This window comes from Leptosomus discolor, chromosome 9, assembly GCF_034619465.1.
Source record: "Leptosomus discolor isolate bLepDis1 chromosome 9, bLepDis1.hap2, whole genome shotgun sequence".
Classification (NCBI taxonomy): Eukaryota; Metazoa; Chordata; class Aves; order Leptosomiformes; family Leptosomidae; genus Leptosomus; species Leptosomus discolor.
Window position 1 is genome coordinate 16,053,273 of NC_141399.1, and position 22,513 is coordinate 16,075,785.

The 22,513-nt window shown below is 34.4% G+C and overlaps 1 protein-coding gene across 1 annotated transcript in view; it reads right to left on the minus strand.

Annotated features, from left to right (window-relative positions):
* ERC2 (ELKS/RAB6-interacting/CAST family member 2) overlaps window positions 1-22,513 on the minus strand; it is a 409,803-nt gene that overhangs the window by 34,232 nt on the left and 353,058 nt on the right. Inside the window, exons 17-18 of the mRNA XM_086470650.1 lie at window positions 19,025-19,172; window positions 1,710-1,844 (exon numbers count right to left, since the gene is read on the minus strand). Coding sequence (XP_086326776.1) covers window positions 1,710-1,844; window positions 19,025-19,172 — 283 coding nt within the window. The remainder of the gene's footprint in view (window positions 1-1,709; window positions 1,845-19,024; window positions 19,173-22,513) is intronic.

Consider the following 22,513-nt stretch of genomic DNA (forward strand, 5'->3'; position numbering starts at 1 on the left):
GTCATTTGAAATGGAATAGTGGCACCCAGTACCAGTGGGAAACACATGGTGTGCTGGCAGCACGGGCTACATATAAGGTTTAATTTCAAAACAGAAGTTTGTTTCTTGAAATTCTCTACTATGGCTTAGCAACTTTCATTTGTATTTCTTGTGGTTTAGCATTTCATACACACACATATACACATACATGCATACACGTACACACACACGCTATTTTTTACCATAACAAATTTTTAACAGTATCAGACACCCTAGAAAACAATTATGAAAACATATTTGCTGGCAGAAGGGCATTTTAAGGATGAGATAAAGTTGTCACTAGAATTTGAAATACTATTTTGGTGTGTATATATACAAATATAATGTATGTTTCATATAATAACATAACAAATTAAAGAAAGAATTTATTATTTTCAATACTATAACTTTATAATGATAAATAGCTATAACTAATAACTATAATATTATTACTAACAGCTATAGCAATACTATAGTATTATTTTCAATATTAGAACTACAAAGTTAAACCAAACTTTCCAGAAATAAAAGGTGTAGCATTTTCTGTTTGGAAACAGCTGTTTCAAACTCATCATCAAAACAATAAAGTTTTCAGACAAGGTGTCTGCTTCACCTGGTTGTCTATGAACCAGAAGTACTGAGCTTGCACACTGGACACTTAACAAATTTCTACCTATTGACAGCAACATTCTCTGAAGAAACACATTAAAATATTCCAGAAGACAAAGTGTTGGAATGTTAACAGACCACAGAACATCACAATCTCCTCATTCCAAATATATACAGTGCAAATATTAATTTAAAACTATGTGACAGTACACTTGTTTTAATAATTTTGTATTTTAATTTCCATATCTTAACTTTCTAGCATTAATATTCTAAAATTTTATCAATAAAAGCAAATGAGTTACATATTTACAAAAACATTTTACTTGAAAAAATTGTATTTATTTGTCAATAAATATTGACATTTACAAAATCAAAACAGTATTGGGCTTATACATATGTTTTCACCCTGGGTGGAGCAGAAATGTTCAATGCTAGCATGTGCAATTAACATATTTTAGAAGACTATGTTATAAGGACAGTTACTTGCCCTTTCTGAAACACAGGACACTAAGAAGAAGAAACACTAAGAATAATAGTGAATTACTAAACATTTTTGAACTAAAACATCTCTGGAATTTGGTTTATCTTGCCTAGTTAAAAATGCATCACTATTGATTTTAAGCTATATGTATTATTTGAAAGCTTCAACAGACAGATACTTTCAAAACCAGTTTAGAATCTTGGTTTACAAGTTGCCAAAGAGAACTGCTGCACAGGTTTTTCAATAGTAATGATTAATCCATTTACTTTGAATAAACAAAAAATTATTCCAAAAAGTGCATACTTCTGAAATCACTAGCGATCACTAAGTAGGAAATTTTTTACTGATTTTCTACTGAAAAAGTTTGGTTATGAAATGCTGAAAACAGCTGCAAAACTTCTAAAGAAAGATAGGGAAGAAAACTATAAGACATCAGACGAAAAGCCAAAATGTTTAAATTGTTTCTGGGATGGAAATAAATACCAAAGCTATTAGTTTCAGTTCAAAGAACATGTCACTTATTATTTCTTTGAAATATTTATTTTATCTTGAAATACCCAGTAAAATTATAAAACTGAAGGTGAAAAAAGAGGTGACTAACCTGATCTGGAGAGGGTCTCTGATTGGAGTGTTGTGGCCTTCCAGGAGATCGATGGTGGTGGTGGTGGTGATGGTGGTGGTAGTGGTGATGGTCATCATCATAGTTATCTGCCATCAGTTTCATTCTGTTTTGTGTCTGTTTAAGGTGTAAAAGGAGACAATTCTATTACATGGTAGAATATATTACTCTAACTGTTTTAGGAAGGTCTTAGCTCTCCCTTTTTTTTTCCCCACAAAGAAAAGGAAATAGAAATTAAAAAATATAACAAAGTAAACACACCTCTCAGTTTTCACACGAGTAGAATTGCACAAAGAAGTCAGAAAAGGATATAATCAAGGATGTTGTGTTTGAAGGGTGTCAGAGACATTCAGCTTTTCTAAATTTACTATTTTAGAACAATTTCCTATTTTTTCCAGTCTACTACTATGTCTTGCCAATTAACTTGTAAAATCTCACTGAAAGCAGTATTAAGTGTACGTCAAATAGTTATGGTTAGCTACTGAGGCAGGTCAACAACAATCATGAATAGTTATGCTAAAAGCTCTATTTTGGCCCAGGATCACCTTGCTAAACACTAAGTTAAAAGAATCTGAACACTAACCAATACAGACACAGGCACTTAGAGAAGCAAGTGATTATGGAAACTGACACATGTTATGGAACAAAAGTAAGTCTTAGATATAGATCTTCAAAAGAAGTTCAACACTTCATCTACTGCCATGTTCAGATAATAAAATCTATGTCACCATGAGATAACAAGATACACCACTGCTCTTTATCACTGTTACAATTATTCCATACCTTGAAATACATGCATTGGAATAATTCAAACCTTGCTCACAATACTAAAAATATCTTACTACCAATACCAGTGGGTACAGTCCTTATTTTTTCTGTTAGCAGGATTGAAGGCTGTCTCAGGCAAACTTGTTAACCTGTAATGAAGTTTTACTTATTTGTGCAATAATAAAACCCAGAAGAAAAAGGTTTCAACCCTCAAAGACCTCTTCCAAAATTAGAAGAGCCAATTAGAGACACATACAATTAATATCATGCAGATGACTGAAGGAAAGATTGCAGTCTTAACACACTTAATATCGTCTTCAAAAATCTCACCTGAACCCTATAGGAGAAAGGTTGTTCTTAAGGAAGTATTATCTACTTTGTGCCAGTTCTGTATGTGGACATCATCCGAGTTGGTCAAGCACAAACAAGCCTACTTTGCACATAGACACTTTTGGTGAACAGTAAAGATAAGAGACTGAAATCAATTGCAAAAAGCCACAGTTTAGTTCTACCCATGCTCCAAGCTAGCAGGATTCATGCTAACCCCAGTGAGATCACTGGCTAAACACATTACCACAGGACTTTGCCCAAACTAACGAATTCTAAAGGACCAACTTAAACAGATTATTTTAAACACAACTCATTTGTTTGAGTAGGTTCCTATATTAAGATGTTTAATTGGCTTCCACTCTGAAGTGCCCATGAGATAGCTACTATGTGGTAGATCTACTTCCAGGACTATCGTAAATTGATTTTCCTATGAGAACAGTTCTGTATCAAAACCTCCGTTAGGAAAATTTCACTGGAAAATATATTTTAATAGAAAATGTAAAAACTCACAGATTGTTATTATATTCCCCAATTTTAATGTTTATTGCTAAAGTAGAAAAGAGATTTGGAAAAAAAGGCAAACTAAATATACATATTACACAATATTTGCAGTGTAACATAATCTAATGTGAGGAAAACTATGAACCACAGAGATCACAGGAAATCCTGATGTGTTTTTTAGCAATTAATTTTTTTGAAATGTCACAATGCTTCTCAAGCACTTCACATGATGTTGATTAGAAGAATCATAGAAAACTAGTTTACAGGAGGGGACCTGTACTCAGCCCAAGTAAAAGCAAGCAACCAAACCAAAGCCTTAAGTCATCCCCAATTAAAAGGCAGAGGAACAACCACAGATCAGATGTGCACATGCTTTAGTGACTGTCAGACTATTTTGAGAATCTCTGTAGCACTAAAAGAGCATCTTCTTAGTGTGCTACAGAACAAATGTCCTCCACAGGTCAAGTGATGGATTCCGTTGAACAGGAATTGCACTGGCACTATACGGTATCATTTCACATTTTTTAACCCTATTTTCTGCACAGTTGGAACTATTTCATTTTCTCCGTCCCAGATAAGAAGATGGAAGCAAACAGCTGTACGAATTTCCTCTGATTTTGTGGAAAGACCAACTCAATCTGAATCATCATAGTTGGTCTGTTTGTCTTTAGATTCAAAGAGTGGGAAAGATAGAGAATTAACAGACAAATAATAACTCACTTGCTGTAAACACTGTAATATCCTGCCTCTTTGGGGAAGCTTCTAACATTTTATCAGTTTATTTTCTTATCAATGAACAGCCTTAAATTTCCTACCTTTCAACTGTATTCCATAAAAGAATGCAAAAGTTAAACAAGATGATATATGCAATCCTAAAAGTGTCCCCTGTAACGAGGTGTCAGGGATTAGATGTGTCATGTGATAAGAACTGTAAATGAATGATGTCATCTTTCTAATTTGGCGCTGAAATGTAAATAAACCGCTTCTAATATTTCTTCCTTTTGGATGCCAGATTGCAGTAAAATCTGCACAAAGAAATGTTAGTGCTGCAGTAGGCTTCCTTTAGTGTGCCTGTTATGGAAGCAAAACATACAAGAAAAGTGAAATGAGAGTTTCTTTTCCACTCCAGTGATCATCAAACCATCCAAACTTTATTTGTCATAAATTTCTTAAAATTATGCTAAATATTTTGCAAAATGTTATTTTTGAAAGCTTTTTGGTTTTATTTGTTAGCTCTTCGCAACGATAACTAATATGATTTTGAGGTTCTGTTTGCTTTAACTACTGTCAGAGTGTTATACTTCCACACAAACTGTATTTTTCAGGTATGCTTAGCTTTGACTCACGAAGTACAGAACAGTATGATTTCAAACTTTTAAAAGGAGGACTTTTGAGGAGGATGAACAGGAGGATTTCTGGAGGATGAACAAAAGCAAAGCCATCCAGAGGAACAATACAATCCTTTTCAGATCCTTCTAAACAAAAATCTGTAACATTACTTCTGTTCACTTCCCTTGCTAAGTCTTTGAATCTTCAGTAGGCTTTGAAATGACAGGTATATTTTTATTTGAGGAAGAAATTAATTAAGCACACTGGAATTCATTCAGAACCCCAGGGCTTCACACTCCTACACCTACATACAAGCACATACACAAACACACAGAAAGGCGTATACATTTTAGGCTGTTAGTTATCAGACAGACAGTAAACCCTTATGGTCTGGGTCCCACATCAACACATTAGGACACTGATACAGTACTGACTGCAAGGACAAAATACCACCTACTGACTTTGCAATGCCATCATTTCCTGCAACATCTTCAGCATACTTGAAAACTTCCTATTCAAGAACATCCAAGACCTTTTCTTATATGACTTTTGAAAGCACAACAGATTATTCAATATGACTTTTCTGGATAATTGGGAAACTTCTGGATAATTGGTCTTGGAATGTACAATTCATGAATATTAGAGTGATATTTGTACAGACATTTAAACTGTGCCATATCTAATTTGCATCATGTTATTCTGCATGAGTTACTCCATACCTGAAATAGTTATATTATATAGTTCAAAATTTTATTGACATTTTCCTCTTAAAACTATTATTTTTTACATTGTTTTCCTGAAAATGGGTTTTCTCAAAATTTACATAGCCACAGCTGACAACAAAATTATCATACCAACAGTTCTTTTTGAAAATGCCTGGTGAATATCAGGCCCACACCTGAGAATAAGCAGGTTTTAATTTGGATTTATAATAGCAAAGGAAAAAATGTTAACTTGTAAAATGCAACAATTAATTAACTGCATCTCCTACAGACCATGTATAGCCTTATTATTTTTAGCCTAAACAGTTTTCTCAGATTTTTTTTTTGCTTTAAATTATTGACTACATTCAATAAATACTGCACCCATTTTGAAATAAAGGAGTGATAGAGGAATTAAAAGCAGCTTAAATCTAGGTGCACAGGTATATTAACCCTTAGGGCTTGAAACAGTTGTCTTTGATCATTCAATATCACTATTTGCTAAACTGTCAAGGTCATGAATGGTATGTGTAACTGAGTTTTTAACCCACTTACCAAAGAATTTATGATCTAGTACTGTAGGAAAACTGACAGATATTTCTGGTCCTAAAGTTCTGTTGAGTTTAAGTAAGGATCTACTGAAGTGAAATTAAAGTCTTTGATTGACTGGTAACAGACCAAATAGCTTAACAGCAATCTGTAACTGTAAAACTATAATATTAAAACTGTCTTTTAAAAAATATTTTAGCAAGGTGGCAATAGGGAACTATGCTTTGATCTGTCATCTGGATCATGTTAACAACAAAACTCTCATGAATGAGGTTCAAATGAGGAAAAATAGTAAGATTTGTTGCTCTGGGATATAAGTGTAATTCCGTTCAATAGCTATTATTTTCATTTGGATTTTCTTCTCAATCTCTCTTCACTAACTAGAATTTGAAACATTTCTAGAATATTCACTTTCAATAGGGTATGACTTTTCCCTATAGAATATGGGAAGGAGGCAGATACAAGGCCTACAAGCTATTCTGGAGATATCCTGTGGTCTAATTATTAAAGGATGGAATTTAAAAGCTAGAGACCCACATTCTAGCTTTAATTCTGCAATGGCCTCTTGTGGTCATCAACGACACAGAACGTCTATTTCTTGCAATCTCCTTATTTGAAAACAAGCACGCTAACATTTCCACAACGATCTTGGATATCTTCATGTGGCAGATGTTTAGTTCTAGTCTTCCTGATTTTTACTAATTATTTCATCTGAACTTGTTTTTCTTGAGACAAAAATTTTAGAAAACACAAATAAAATATTTTTTTAAACTTTGAAATCCAGAAGGTAAGGATCTCAAAAATTGTGTGCTTAAGTCTATATAGTTCACCAATTTTATCCAAAAGTTGCACCAACTTATTGCAATTAACCTGGGTTTAATGAAAGCAAGTGCAACTGCAATTGGTTTTCCAGTATGGATCCAATGCTTCAGGCCTGAATTCCATTAGCCGAGGGTTAACAAAATGTTTGCTAGTTAAGCCAGCTCTGTACTTACTGTCTCCAAACAAAATCAGGTTCCTTGTCAGACAGAACAATATTTTTACACATTCTTTGAAAACTGTTATCATCTAAAGACAAGTGAAGAATGTCTTACCAGTTCTACTGCTGCATAACACAGAAGTTGCTAACAGCCACAGAATACAATTTATAGCCAATTTTTTATAAGTAACAGTTAATTACATGTTGGAAAACAAATGTTGTACTTGGCCTCAAACATCCTTAAAGTTCACTAAATTACTTTCGTCAGTCAAAATCTGTTAAAGGACTTTAACAGTTTGCACGAAACAAAAACTTTATGAAAACAGAATGAATTTGTTCATTAAAAAATACAAAGTATTCCACAATGTAGACTGTTACACTTGCATAACAGTCAAAGGAAGCCACAAAAAGGCATTTCAGAAGGCAACACAGAATGCTGTATTTCTAAGGAACCTTTATGGTGACTTCTAAGACTGAAGAAATCATCACAGGCTACATCAAAAATTAAAATTAAATGCCATGTAAAGCCTGTATTTCTAGAACTTGATTGAGTTCACTGCCCTTTTTTTTTTTTAAAACTCTTCAGCAAGTTTCCATTTATTTCACTTCTGTGGTCTGATCATCATTAAATATTTTTCTGAGATCAAAACCAACAAGTTCAAGTTCGAACCCTGGGCCTCCAAAACACATGTTCAACACCACTGCCATTTAATTCCACCCTCTTTGAGCATCTCATGCTTACTAGAGGTATATGCCTCCTCCATAAGTGATTTGATAATAAGCCAAATAGTGAGCTTAAATTGTCATCTAGAAAAAAGATTTAAGAGAAACTCCATTGCAAAGTTTCACTTGAAACTTCTTTTGCTTAAAGTTCTTGATATACTTAGAGATTTTTAAGCACTGGTTCACTAATTATCTAGCTGAAGCAAAAAAGATCATTCAAGGCCATTATTGTTAAAAAGCCTAACCTTGAGACTGCTCTCAATTCTTTCTAATGGTAGCACACTTCTTAAATCAACACATGATTACATGAGACAAATTGTTAAAATATATCCATCAAATATGGTTTTGACAGAATGACTTGTGTCATTTTTCCACAAGCTGGAGGATATGTTAATTGGCCACTGCTTTGAAGGATCTTTCACCAATTTAGAGCTGCATGGAAGAAGTAGACTTCAATATTCTTCAATATACTTCCATATACTTCAAAGTATTCCGGAGCTTGTATTATTTCACACTAATCATTCAGGCCACTTCTAACAGCATAATATTAGCAACATAATGCTAATTGTTTCAATAATAAATCATACTCTCGTCTTCAAACATTAGAAATGTATGAAGACATTCAATTCAGGCTCTTTTGGTTTTTATGCAGTGAGTTTTTAGACACAAACAAAATGCCAATAGGAAAAAAAAAACAACAACTTAAGTTATGAAGATATGTTTGCAAGCACTCATCAGTAACCAAAAGATAACAAAAACATTACGGTATGGTAACTAACTAGGAAATCTAGATGCTAAATAACTATCATAATTGTAACCGTGTGGGTGTTGGAATGCATCACTATGGGGTAGAGCTATGTTTTACTGAGTGCTTTAATTATGTATTTTCTTTTTATAACATCCCTGTAATGTAATCTCTTCTTATATTCTTACTCTTAATTGTATTTTAACATGGGTTTTGCTGTTTTGTTTCCCACCTCCATTGAAGAACGCAATTAATTTTTTTCCCTGTTAAAATTCCAAATGGGCTAATAAGTGTGTTTTTCTTTTCCTGTTATAGTGTATGACTTGTCTTGGAAAGTGTGAGAGACAGGATGCATGCAGGCTAAAAGTGTGCGTGATAGCTTATTGGAGAAAAGTTTGGCTACTCCTCATTTAACTCTTTTTATTTTTTACCTCATTAAAAATATGACTGTTGCATATGAAGTAAAGAACACAGTAACATTTTTATGCTAAGAAAGCATATAAGTTTTTCTTTTTCCCATCTATATCTAGTTATATATTAAACTTAATTCATGTGATGTTTTATATTAAAATCTTACAATTCTTATAATTTGTAACACACATGTAACCAGAACACTTGTTCTTCAGGCCCTGTTTGCCCTCCTCAGTTTCACAGGACAAAGAATAGGGACAAAGAAACAGTACTGGATATTTTCCAAGTTTTCATTAAATCCAACCTTCCTCCCAGGTGAAATACAAAAGCAATTGCTGGTCGAATTAGATATTCTGACTCCTGTGCAGCAATGGAAAGCAGCTTCCATTGTAGACCTTTTCAAAGACTTGGATCTGATAATTTAGTGTTGAACATGAGCATAAAAATTTTACAAGTATTTCAGTTCTTTTTCAATTAGAGTACTATTTAACTGATATGAACAACCATTACACCTGCTGCTTTGCAAGATTACAAAATGTGACTGATTTATCCTAAAAGAAGTTAGAGCTCATAGTAAGTGTCCCTCTTAATGAGCCGAAGGATAGTAGTCTTACAAACACCAGCTGGGGTATTGGACACTTGACAGACCAAGACAGGCAGCAGTTCCAAGTGACAAGCAGACACTTATCTAAAGTATTAAGGCCAAATTTCAACTTTCCTGACACTTGTGATTGAACAAAGTTATGTTGATTTAAACATGGTCCACCTGACTTTTTAGCTGCAGTCTCTGCATTTAGAGTTCGTGTTTTTGAAGTCTTTTTAAGTTCTGTGAATTAAAAGTATGGCTTGAAGTGCAGGAAATATCTTGTAATAATACAGTATACTCAGTAATGCGTAGGCTAAAGTCATGCTAAAAGTATTTGTCTGAGTCCTACTACTAAACTTGGAAATTACATAGAAGTATGTAAGAGCATAGACACAAAGAAGTGGGTTAAAAAGCATAATTAAAGCTCTGAAACAGTAGCTGCCTGAGGACATCTCAGGCCAGGTCCTACTAAATGCAAACAAGCAACGTTAAGAAGGTAAGGTTCTGTGTCTTTTTTTCCTTTTTTTTTACAACAGGAAATAACTCATTAAAAAGATACTTGCCCCTAACAACTATTTAAAACCAGACATGAATCAGAAAATTCAATAGCTAACAAGAACTTTGAAAAATTTGGCACCCAATTTTTACAATTTTTTTTAATAACGAGCTACTTAGCACTGTACTTGAGATCAAGTGTTAAACTATATTTAGCTTTATTATCATGGGGTACTTTGTAGTAGAACTTAAGGACTTGTTTCAAAAATGTCATGGAGAACAAAAAAATAACCAAACTTTTTGGCTTGGCAGTTCACTCATTTATATAATGGAGATATTCACTATTCTTACCTGAGATACTTAACACCCATTTTCACCTATCAAGCTAGCCAGATAAAAAATTACAAAACTTCCAGTGTTAATATATACTTTATTTTATATCTGCATTACCTACTTTTTCCATTTAAGATTTTCAGCCTCAGCGGAGTTAAACCATTCGTCTGAACAAAGTGAGTTATGACAGCTATAGCTATCGAGAGGTTCTGGTAAAAGTTCACAATGAGATTATCACCAGTGAAAAAGGGTGCCATTAGACATTGCTATGCTTAAGATATGGCATAAATTCATCAAAAATGAAAAAACTTTGAACAGAGAACAAACAGAAACAGATTTTAAAGCAGATCACCAATTACAAAGTAGGAAAGGACTTATGTACCAGGCCTGTGATGCCTTCAGGGCCTGAGTACTATAGGCTACAGGGCAAAAAAAGCCCCTTTTATTGGAAAATGTTTGTGTAAAAATAATATCTGAAGGAGTTTGGATTCCTGAGAGCATAAGGAGGAAAAAGTTATCCTGTATCCAGCTATGTCTTGGGTCCTTCGACTTTTATAATATAAATTGTCAAATCTTACTGAGAATATGCGAGAACTGTTGTGTGAGCCCTGCCAGCATGTTCAATGTTTTTTCAACAGAGAACATTTCTTCTGAATTAACTAATTTGATCAGGCAAAGGCTATTAGCTACACACACGCCTTCTCTTTGCTACCTTGTGCCATATGGAGCCTGCTGCATTAAACTATAGGGAGAAGTGGCACTCTGCTGTTTCACCTCCACACTCTCTGTCCACACTGGGTTTATATCTAAGCTGCTTGTACTTGGCAAAATTGAGAATTACAGGCACATTTAAAAATACACATTCAAAAATCAGATTACAAATTAAGAGATTAAAACCCAATGTTAAGACATGCAGAAATATTGCCTTAGGATATTTATAATTAAGAGAAAAGTACAAACTACAAGGATTTTAAAGACAGTGAATAAATTTAAGGCTGTTGGAATGCATGGGCTGCTTGTATTGACATCAATGGGATCTGAACAGATACATTGAAAATCACAGATTAATAGCCATTTTGCCACATTGCCTCAGAATTTTTAAGGAAAAAATAACCAGACTGATTTTCCTCATATGAGAGTTCTATATATGAAGTTATTAGAACATCTACTCTTTCCTGTCCAAAATAAAACAAAGACCTTGTGTAGCATAACTGTAACAAAAATATAACTCCTAAAACTTAAGGGTCTCCGACTACTCCTTTGTTCATAGTTAGGTGCTTAAAGCTTGAGCAAGACCAGTATTATGAGTGCTAGAAGATGAAAAAATAGCTCAGCGGTCAAATATGTCTGCAGTACCCATGTGAATGGCTTCATAACATGCAGTCTCTTTACTGTGCAGTAACATTTAGACTCAACAGTACAACAAATCTCTTTCTGAAGCAGATCTGTGTATATAATAATAATAGTAGTAAAATAGTATTCTGTGCTCCTTTAATATTGTCACTTGTGAAATTGAAGGAAATCAGAAACATTAACTTAGTTCGACAACATCAGAAACAGAAGCAATAGTGATTAGGAATCAACACAATACCAGGACAGTGCTACTGATCACAAGGGCTACAGATGATGTCTACAGACACCGTAAGAAAGCATTGCAAGACTTTTTTGTTCCCACACTTGTTAAACATTAGAGGGCTTAAATGCAATTAATGAATGCACAGTGTTGCAGAAGAATGTTTTGGGCTGCCAGAATACTCACAATCACAACAACTTCTAATCCTATTCTTCTTCTTATACAGTAATATAAACACTTTCAATATCATAAAATACACAATGCAATACAGCTGAATTAATCTAACAAGGAAAATATAACTTGGGGTATTTTGTTATTCTTGAGTGCTTGATGTCACTGCTATAATATCACATTAGCACTATTTCTGATGTACATAATTAGAACAGTATACGTAATGCAACATGCTGCCTTCAATTCCATTTTACTCCTCTGCTGGTGAAAGAGTTCTTTGAAATATCTGGATGCTAATTAGTAAGAAATACTTCTATGTATTGCACACAGGAGAAAATATTTCTAGTGGTTAATTTGCTGAGAAACTGCGGTTACACAGATTTTTAAAAATCGTTGATTTTTTTCTCACCCTTTTTATTTCGTTAGCATTATATTTGTGTGATGAAATATAGAGCAGTGAACTAATAGACTAGAGAAGACTGCCAAACACCAGCTTTGCCTCTGGCCAGAGTATTCTGTACACCTGCAGTCTTGAAAACACTGGAAAGGTTTCTAATTTCATGTTTCGAGAATAAAACCAAAATGCTCTCAAGGAGTTAGAAGACCTTGCATTTTGGCCAACTCCACTTACACTTTTGGCTCTATATCCCAAAACTGAAAAGAGGCAACTGGGAAATTTTCTTGCTTGTATTCAAGTTCAGAATGAATCAGTAACATAGCAGTGTATTCTGCTCCTATGAAAATCTCTTGAGATGTTCTAAAACTGGACTCTAAGCTAATTATGTCATGAAGGATTGCACCACTACACAGATTTGTCTAAAAATAGCTGTCTCAGAATTCTCAAAAAGAATCTTGGCCAGGGTGATTATAAATATTATGTAATCACTCAGCCAAGGCCTCGTGGTGATTTTGTTTAATACTGTATTTCTGAAAGGGTTTTTTAAACCTATTACAAAGTTCTGTGGCTCTCAAAATACAGCATTTGGTCTGTGAATCAAAACAATTCCAGTGGTTCTGTTTTGCTGGGAGTGCATTACTGTGCTTCCCATTTATTCAAACCACTAAACAGTAAATACTTAACTGACAGACTGCAGCTGCTAAATTGTATTTAAATCATTACAATTAAATATGCTCATTTCTTATAGGAAGGCGTTTGCAACACAGAGATCAGTATTATTACTACTAATTTTACAGATGGATACACTGTGATACAAATAATTTCCTAGTTTTTCAAAATACAGTGTAAAAAACCTGTAAAACCAAGCCAGTACTTGAGATAAAACCAATGCTTTTCTTCCAGCTTAGAAATAACAGCAGTTTTACTTAAACTCACATAGTCACAATCCATAAAAAGACTGCTCAACTCATTCACATAAATAGTATTTTGGTTTTCAATATATGTACATCTGTAGCTTCATATTTAAAATACGTTCTCATTCCTTTACAAAGGCAATATATTTCACTTCTTTAAGATGGTTCTTTTTCAGTGTGAAGAATTGGGACAAATTATTTCAAAATCCGTGTCTTGTTAATTTACAATCCGTTTGACATTCCCAAAGGCCAGAAAAATTAGAATAGAAAAACTGGAAAAAGGCATTCAACTGCATATTTGGTACTAGGAGCATTATTTAAATAATAAATTATTTAAAAAGAGAAAAAAACCCTGAAATTTGCAAATGAGACTTTTTAAAAACTTTTTTTTTATTGAACACATTCTATTTCTGATTTAATTCTATTTTAGTTTCAATTACTGTTGGGATGTCCTTTGTCAGTCTGCAGGCACTGACAAGCAATGGAAATCAGTACGTTTGTCAATGAAGTAAATATTGACATTTTATGACATAAACATATTTGATTAATTAAAAAGAAAAGGTTGGAGGTGTCTTTTTTAGTTGGGGACACACACACACACACACATTTGTGAAGTAAATACTTTGCCTCCAAACTGAGTAGTAACTGACTTCACTGTAGTAAGACAAACCACATTAAAAATAAAAGACATAAAATAACATCAAGTTTATGACGTGGATACACAATAAGATGAATATTCATGCCTAAGCAGGCAGTACACTGTATTTGTTTTATCTTTGCCAGAATGGTGCCTATTAAACCAATAGCCAGTTACTCCTAGATATTGAAAAGCTCTTGGTACTTTTCTTCATCTCATGGAATTTTTCATGCTCATTGCGTGTGGCAGAATGTTAATATTCTTCTGAAGCAACCCCAAGGAAGCTTATGGAGAACAAAGAAGCTTCCAGTTGAAATACAAAATACACCAGGATGCTTTAGGAGTCTACCACAGTGATTAGAGAAGTTTTTTCGCAGTGAAAATCTGTGGCAAGAGAAGCTATATTTGCATTTGGGCAATTCAATCTCAGTGCGAGTCTGCGATATATTACAGTACAGTGATAGAATCTGTTTTTCTGGCCTTAATCCAACAACAATAAAATTCTATGAGTAACCTCAATACTTTGGGTTACTCCACTAAGTTTAATAGAATTGACCTCCTGAACCTTTAAGACCTCTACTACATACTGTGCCCTATCCCTTTAAATGTGAAGCAGGCTTTTGATTGCCTACAATGACCTCACATGGTGGGAGCCACCACAGCTCTTGCACAGCATTCTCAATAGCAGCAGATGAATTCGCAAGCATTTTGATGTCCCAGTTAGGTAAACGCCTAAGAATGTTATGAAGTATATGCATTAAAACTCCACAACCTTTTCCCTTAAATCACGACCCTCACTGGCCTCATCAGAGTTAGTGAAAGAGCAGTAGTTGGCCTTCCCCTGCACACAGAAATACTAAGGAGGAGTATTCACATATTTTGTACGTAAAAAAAAAAAAAATCTGACTCTGGGAAATCTACTTTCAGTTACAGGATTTTTCCAGAGGAAGACAGTGGCTTCCCTTCTTATACTTCAAAGACGATATTCCTGGACATTTCACGTACACAATTGGAAATCTTTGATTCTGATGAATCCACATACCTACCTCTCCTTCTGTCTCTCAAGAAACAGCCTTTGTAGCTCTCTCAAAAAACAGCCCTTTGTACGTACTTTTTCATATCAGCAGAGGACTTTCCAAGCTACAGTGATCCTACCTCAGACACTGAAGCCACCACTTCAATAGCAAGTCAGCATCCTAGGCTCGGAGTATAATGTTGTGGGGGTTTAGGTATTATCCGTTGCAATGATCCATAGTACAGCATGATTTGAAATTGCTAGAAATATGGAACTGGAGTTTATCAACTACATGACAAAGTCCAGGATGCCATGGAAGGAGACAGCAGCAGAAACAGAACCTTAAAGAGTTTCTGAGATAGAAAGAAACTCCCCAAACTGCAAACAGAAGCAAAAAGCAAATCAAACTGTCAGATATATAATGATGCAGCACAAGGGTTGAAGTTTCACAACAGCTTATTTAGGACAAAGTGATTCACCTGTCTATAAAGATCACAAAATAAAACTTGATTGAAATAATATTTTCTATTTCAAATGGTAAAGCTCATCCTCACTGAAGGCGAATTTCAAATTATTGCTCCTTTGCTAAAATGACAAGTCTGAAAAACAAGATGTTCTTGGGAGACATGGAGAACATAAGGAGAGCAGATGCAATTAGAAGTTCAACTGCAGCATAACCACATGAACTCTGCAGTATAACGAGGAAAATATAACAACATTATCTAAAGGAACTCTAGGATGTTGCTTCTAGATGAGCTTTGCTGACATCCACAACAGTGCAGGCAGATTTCCAGGCAAGGTGAAATTATGTCCAAGGAAATTTCTAACTTCAGTTAACACTCTAAAATAATTACAAATGATGTCCCAATAACTTGACTCCATGATTTAAGACATAATCCATACTAACTTCTACTGCAACAAATGTCCTTCTGTTTTGCAGGTCTAACACTATGGTGAAATGAAAGTCTGGTTTTGAAGAGAACACTTCTCAGCAAAATTTGGAGAACATTAGAAGTAGCATGGGAGTTGTAAAAGGAAAACAGAGAAATAAGTGGAGTAAAGCAACTTTCTTCTGAAACAAAGTAGAAAATACTTTTACATTTAATGAAGAAATCTCCTAAAATTGATGCACCTGTAATAGTAGCAATTTTGTAGCAACACAGAACAGTTGTAACAGTATTTTTTTATCTTCAGGAGATGCATTATTTGATGTTCAAATTAAGAATGGTACTTCCTCTAGGGTATAAATGTATCAGAATAAATGCTTGAATTGCAGATGCTGAAGGAGAAGGGAGGGGTCTTCTGCAGTGCATTTACTCTTATCAGCTGATGCTTCTTTGTGGAACAGGGAAAGCCTACTGTTATGATGCTCTGTTAGTAAGATTTTCAGCCATAGTGCTTCACATGCAGCCTAGCTTTCCTATCAGTAACTGAAAGACACAGAGCACCTTTGTGAGGAGCAACATGAAAAGAAGAAACTTATAAAAACCCTCTTTACTTTATTTAAGGTCTGCATTTCTCATCCTTTGCCCTGCTGCCTTGAAAAGTTCTCAGGAACTTCCTATAGCCATGAACAGAAGATTTCCTGCTTCACTGGTAGATGGATAAAAATCCATTGGCTACTGTGGATATACATGAAAGGAAAACAGATTTTTATCATTGCCTACCACGTTATTTTGCCTTTCAAAGCAAAAATTCCTCCTACAGTGTAGAACAGGAGTGGATCTGGGGGCCTAATGTTTAGCATTGTCTAGTGAGTCATCTAATATTTGTATATATCTCTTCTTTCATGATTACGTTAGGCTGGAGAAGTTGGGCTTTTTTTCATCTTTCTTTCAGCAGTGTAACAGTTGTGGAAACGGGAGATGGGACAAATAAGGACATAAGAAAAAATTTGATGCTGCAGCTGATCATTCACTGAAGTTGTAATGAATCAGAAATAGATTGGGAGACAGCATGTCTCAAAGAAACTGAAGAACAGGGTGGATATATCATACAGTTTGGAATCTGTCACTTCCCCTGCCCCACCCAGCACAGTCATAGCAGGAAGAGTAGCACTAACAAGCTTTTGTGTTGGATATACATGTGAAAGCTTTGGGGGTTGACAGTGGTTCTCCCCAAAGGGATTAAATAAGCATGAATGATCTCTACAACCTCTATTATCAGATAATTCTTAAGTGTAATAAAGTGGTGACCTAGTTAAACCACATTCCTGTTCCTGGTGTCTCTTTTTTTTTTTGTGGTGTCTGAGATAACAGGGAGATTATTTTGGCATCAATTTAATCCAGTTAAATAGCTTTACTGAAGATCTTTATCACTATAAATAATGGAGGTATGTGAAGTATTTGGTTACAATTCTAACTGAAGTTATCCAAAACAATGCCTCTCTAGCAATCCTCTTTTGCTGTTCCTTCACTCTGTCTGAATAAAGTTATGAATGTTTTAAACACTTTTCAGCAATAGCTTAAAGGTACAAAACCAAATTAAAATAAACAAACGAACAAAAAACCAGTTTGCCCAAGTCTGATGAACATTTAAAAAATATCCGTGACAGGTATCGTGGAATATGGCAATGTTTACTCTTCAGTAACAAAAGATAAAAGGGAAGGAAAAAAGAAGACACCTAAAAGAGAAAATAACTGCCTTCTCTTTTCCAAAGTAAACCAAACCAAAAATCCCTAAAATTATTTGGAATGTAAAATCATCTGCTCTGATGCAGCACAGTGGGATGAAGTACTAAAAAGCATAAAGCAGTCTTCCTATTTCGCGTATAAATCTTGGGTGAAATGTCTCCTGGCCAGCTGACTGACCTGAGACATGAGTGCATCATGGCTGGAACACAAGTACTTGGCTGGAATGTCTGTAATGAAGTCAGCATCATGAATGGATGATAAGTTCATGCTCAGGGGCTGTTTCCTATTTTTATAGACCTGTGGGAAAAAGCTATAATGATTAGATTCGTGAGGTCAGAACTATTGGGAATTTAACATAGCAGCAAGGGTTTTCCTTAACTTTCTGTTACTGAATGCATGGTGTTCTACATGTAATGCATGATTCAGAACAAAGAATCATAGCATTGACTTTGTAGTACGTCCTAAACATTATTAATATGGCATGCTCAGTCGTAAACTGCCACACTGACTGACAGCAGAGTGGTTACTGACAGGCTAAGGAGACCAGAATGATTTTGCCAATGGTATTATTCTCCTCCTCAAGCAACAATCACAGAATTCAGTAATGTCACACAAAGGAAAACATTATGTACAACACCTTCAGACATGGTCTGAAAACATCTTTCTCATCTTTTTCACCTATTCTGAAAGAGGAAAGGTGTTTAACAACATACATTACATACAGCACAGGTCTTTAGTACCTAGGTTATCTGAACATCCTTTGTCCACTTCCCTACAGTACCTCTTCTGGCTATGACTATTACCTTTTGAAGATTAGGGGAAGTAGCCACTCCACAGTATGCAGAGTTTTAAACATTTTAATTAGACAGAGAACAGACCTACGTACAGTGTTTGGTACCTGTGTACTGTGCCTAGTATGGTTATTTTCCTCATTAATAAAGCAGAACATAAATTAAATTTGCTTGTGATAAAAATCTATTTCTAGAGTTTGTAACTACATGGTTTTTTATTAAAACCTCAAATGACTTACAGTGTTGAAGACAGGGTGTTTTTTACTCATTTGAGATTTTAAGGATAATCATGATTTCCAGATAACCTCTCAGAAAGCCTGAAACCTTCTGAAAACACAATTATTTTACAACAGATAAGCAAATTACTGAACAGAAGACGCTTAGAGGCAACAGAATGGATAGATACTGCTTTATGGCAAGGAACATCTGCTCTCCTCTGTCTCACAGAATGGAGAAGGTTGGAAGCTATATGAGGAGGGAAACAGAAAGTGTATTGGCTGCATATAATATGAGCCAAGTAAACATGCAGCTAAGTACTTAACAACCATAGAGAAGCAATAAACACTTACATTGGACACCTCCTACCTTTTGTAACTGCTGTCACATGTCAGACCTGTCTTGAAGACTTTCAATATGAGGTTAGAATAAAATAGTACACGTGAAAATAATGCCAAGTTTCTGTTGCCATGAAAGTATGAAAATGAATGTCTCCCCACCTGCTGTTTTAACTGATGTACTAATCTGTCCTTCTCTCGTTTAAGAGCCATCACTTCCTCTTGAGTCTTCTTTTTCTTTGAAGCAGATAGTTCAAGCAACGCAATGTTTGCATCTTTTTCACTAATTGCAGCAAGCAACGCTTCCTGTCTGATAAAATAAAATAAAAACTGTTACAGTCTCATTAAAACAGAACGTATACTACTACATCGTACTACATCAAGTGCTTCTTTTAACCACTAGGAGAACAATCAACTACCTTCTGAACATTGTTTAAATAGCAAACATTGTCAAGTCTAATCAAATAAAGAAATAAACTGATTAGCCAAAAGAATTTATCTTTATACATTTTTCATTATTTAACTATTTCATAAAACATTTATCTCAGTCCATTTTACTACAACACGATATGTAAAAATATTTCTGTGAAATGTCTTGCTTTTAAAAATCTTTGGTATTTCTTTTTTAAATTCCTGAACTTTCCTGAATTACAGAATATCTTATCTAAATCTCTTGTGAATTATTCAAATCATACAGATTGAACAATAAAAAGCAAAGTGATACAGATAAAACAGATTTTTATATTATCCTCTTAATTTGGAACCCTAGAGATCTCAGTACAGAAATTTCTGGATATCTTCCTCACATTTACTTAAATGTTTTCCTGCAGATTTATTATTATTCATCGTGTCACCACAAAACTATAATTCTAGAAGTATAATATAAAGTCTAGAAAAGAAGTTCCTTGATCTAATTGTTCATGGGGAATCTTTTCCTTTGGAATCTCAACCCCTCAATCTCCACAGAGCAAACAGAAATTTATAGCACTCAGAAACATATAGAAATACATAGAAGCTTGCAGGGGTACATTGTAAACAGTTTGTAAGAATATATGACAAAGGGGATTTTTACAACTTGCAGTTGGAAGCACAGATCTTGCAGTATCTTATTATTTCTTATACTCTAAAATGCTCACGTTGGTAAGGCCATAATCTGTCACCATTTTCCACAATAAAAGAACTACATTCATCTTGTGCAACTCATTCAATGACAGACCATGACTTACCAGTTAAGAAATAGCACATAATACTTAATAGCTTTTAGAACAGTATATGTTAAGGCCTATACCTTTTCCAAGAACTATATAAGATCAATCATTAAAAAATAAACATGGATAAATAAGTCATAAATTTACCTTAGGCTCCAACGGCTAACAAATGTAAGAATACAGCTCATGAACTTCATACAGTCAAGGTGAGCTGGAAGTTTGGAATTCTCAGTCCTTTGCTTGCCAGCAACATTGTCAAGAAAGCTATTTCACTTTTATTTCAAAGTTCCTAATGTATTAATGTAAATATTTATAAGGACAATATTTCTGATGGAGTCAAAGAAAAACAACCCATTTATTTTACTCTCAAAGTTATGAGACATGGATCAATTTAGATAAACAGTCGTATTTTATTCATACACTTAAATAGTCTCATTTATTATTCTGTCTTCTTCATTCTAATCACAGTTAAATGATGTTTAAAAAAGAATGCCTTAAGTCTCCAACATTATTAATTTAAATGAAAGCTATTCATTATCTTAAATAACAGGTATTGAAGAAAAAAAATGTATCAGAGGGTCACACATCCATAATGCTAATTTGAAATTAGATATGGGTATATTGTTTTCTATAAACCTCATAATAATGCATATAACTTGCCGTGTAGTAATTTGTAAAAGACTGTCAGTATTTTCACGTGTTGTGCTCAAATACAATCTCAATTCCATAACATTTTCCTTAAAATCTAAAATTCTTAATGCACTGAAATAGAAGAAATCTGATTTGCTACTGTATTCAACAACTCCTCCCATCTTGCAGAAAGCAGAGAATTTATGCACCATATAAAATGTAAATATGCCCTCTTCTGAGCATGTGGCTCAAACAGCAAGAAGAACATAACACAATTTCAGCTTTTTCTCCACAGTACCTTTTACATACAGGTCTGTACTTTTCTGGTTTAGAAATGTGTCCTAACCACAGAAGGTGGAGGGTTTTTTCGGGGGCGATAACATAAGCTTTCCGACAGAAAGTGTTAGCAACAGGTATTCTGTGACTTTAAAGCCAAAGAAATAGCATATTGCATTATTACATAAAATATTTTTCTAAATTGAGTAAGACTAGGTTAGTTCCTCTACGGTTACCTGATAGAAGACTGTACTAAAACTACAAAGAAAGGTTAGTCAGAAGTTTTGACAATGTTCCAGTCATTTTCCTCAAGGAACATTTTCCAATTTTTAACTTGCATCAAGCAACAACTTTGTTGCTATTTTGAGCATTATTTTAAAAAAGGTTTCACAATGTTCTTCTAGTTTTCAGGATATGTAGGACAAAGATTTGCCCTGTCTGCAATTAACACCAGTGGGATTAAATCCTAATTTTTAATTCATGGTAAACATTGCTGTAAAGTAGTTAGTCCTGGTAAAGATCAAAATATAAATCTATTTATACCATATTTATCAATCTAAAGATATACTTATTTAATATCTGGAGAAAAATATTGACATAACCATCACTAACCCAACACACTCAGAATGAAAACAGGTAAAGAAATCTATATCTCAGAAATTCCAAAATTTTTAAACATATTTAGATTAATTCTTAAATTATGTAAGTTAACTCCATTCCAGCCAGACCCAATACGTCTGCTCATCCAATAGAAGATCTCATGGAAAATACTTGCTGTCCATGAGGTTTCTAATGATATATAATGTTATTTAATTATGTGTAACATATATTACCCCTTGTAAAAATCCACAAATGGAATAAAAGTTTTAAATTGACTTGGAAACTACGTGAAGTTACACTGAAATTTTACTTCCCCTCTAAAGTTTAGATTATTTCACTGCCTCAAAATTGTCAGTGAAAATACAAAGCTGACTAGTGAGGAAGAAGAGTCAGAACTACTGAATAATTTGACATCATTTCAACATCTGATAATGGGATTCACTCACATCCATCCTTTTTGTATTACCAGCCAACATGATCACATGTTCTTGTGGTTATAAATGTTCAACTGTGCAACACTCCCTAGCCCCACTTTAAAGTAGCAGATGAGGTAAAACCTCCCACAGGAGAGGAGAACCAGTCAACACACTTTGAAAAATCTGCACTCTGGACTCTGCAGCCCCAAACCCACAAGATTTTGCAGACCCTAGTATGCTTTTTCTCAGCTGCTGGTGTTGAGGGATTATCAAAGTCAACCAGAAGTTATGAGAATGTTTTTGCAAGGGAAAGCTAACAAAATCTTTTTTCTCTATTGTCTTGTTGCTCACAGGATAATTCTATTCAGTACACAACTTCTTCTATCTTGGGAAAATACATAACCAAACACTTAATTCCAACGCTTCCAGGAAATAATGGTTCACAGTCATATGAAACAGCTGCTGTCATATAACTCCATATGGGCTTCACTGAAATGCTCCAAGATTTGAATCAAACCCAC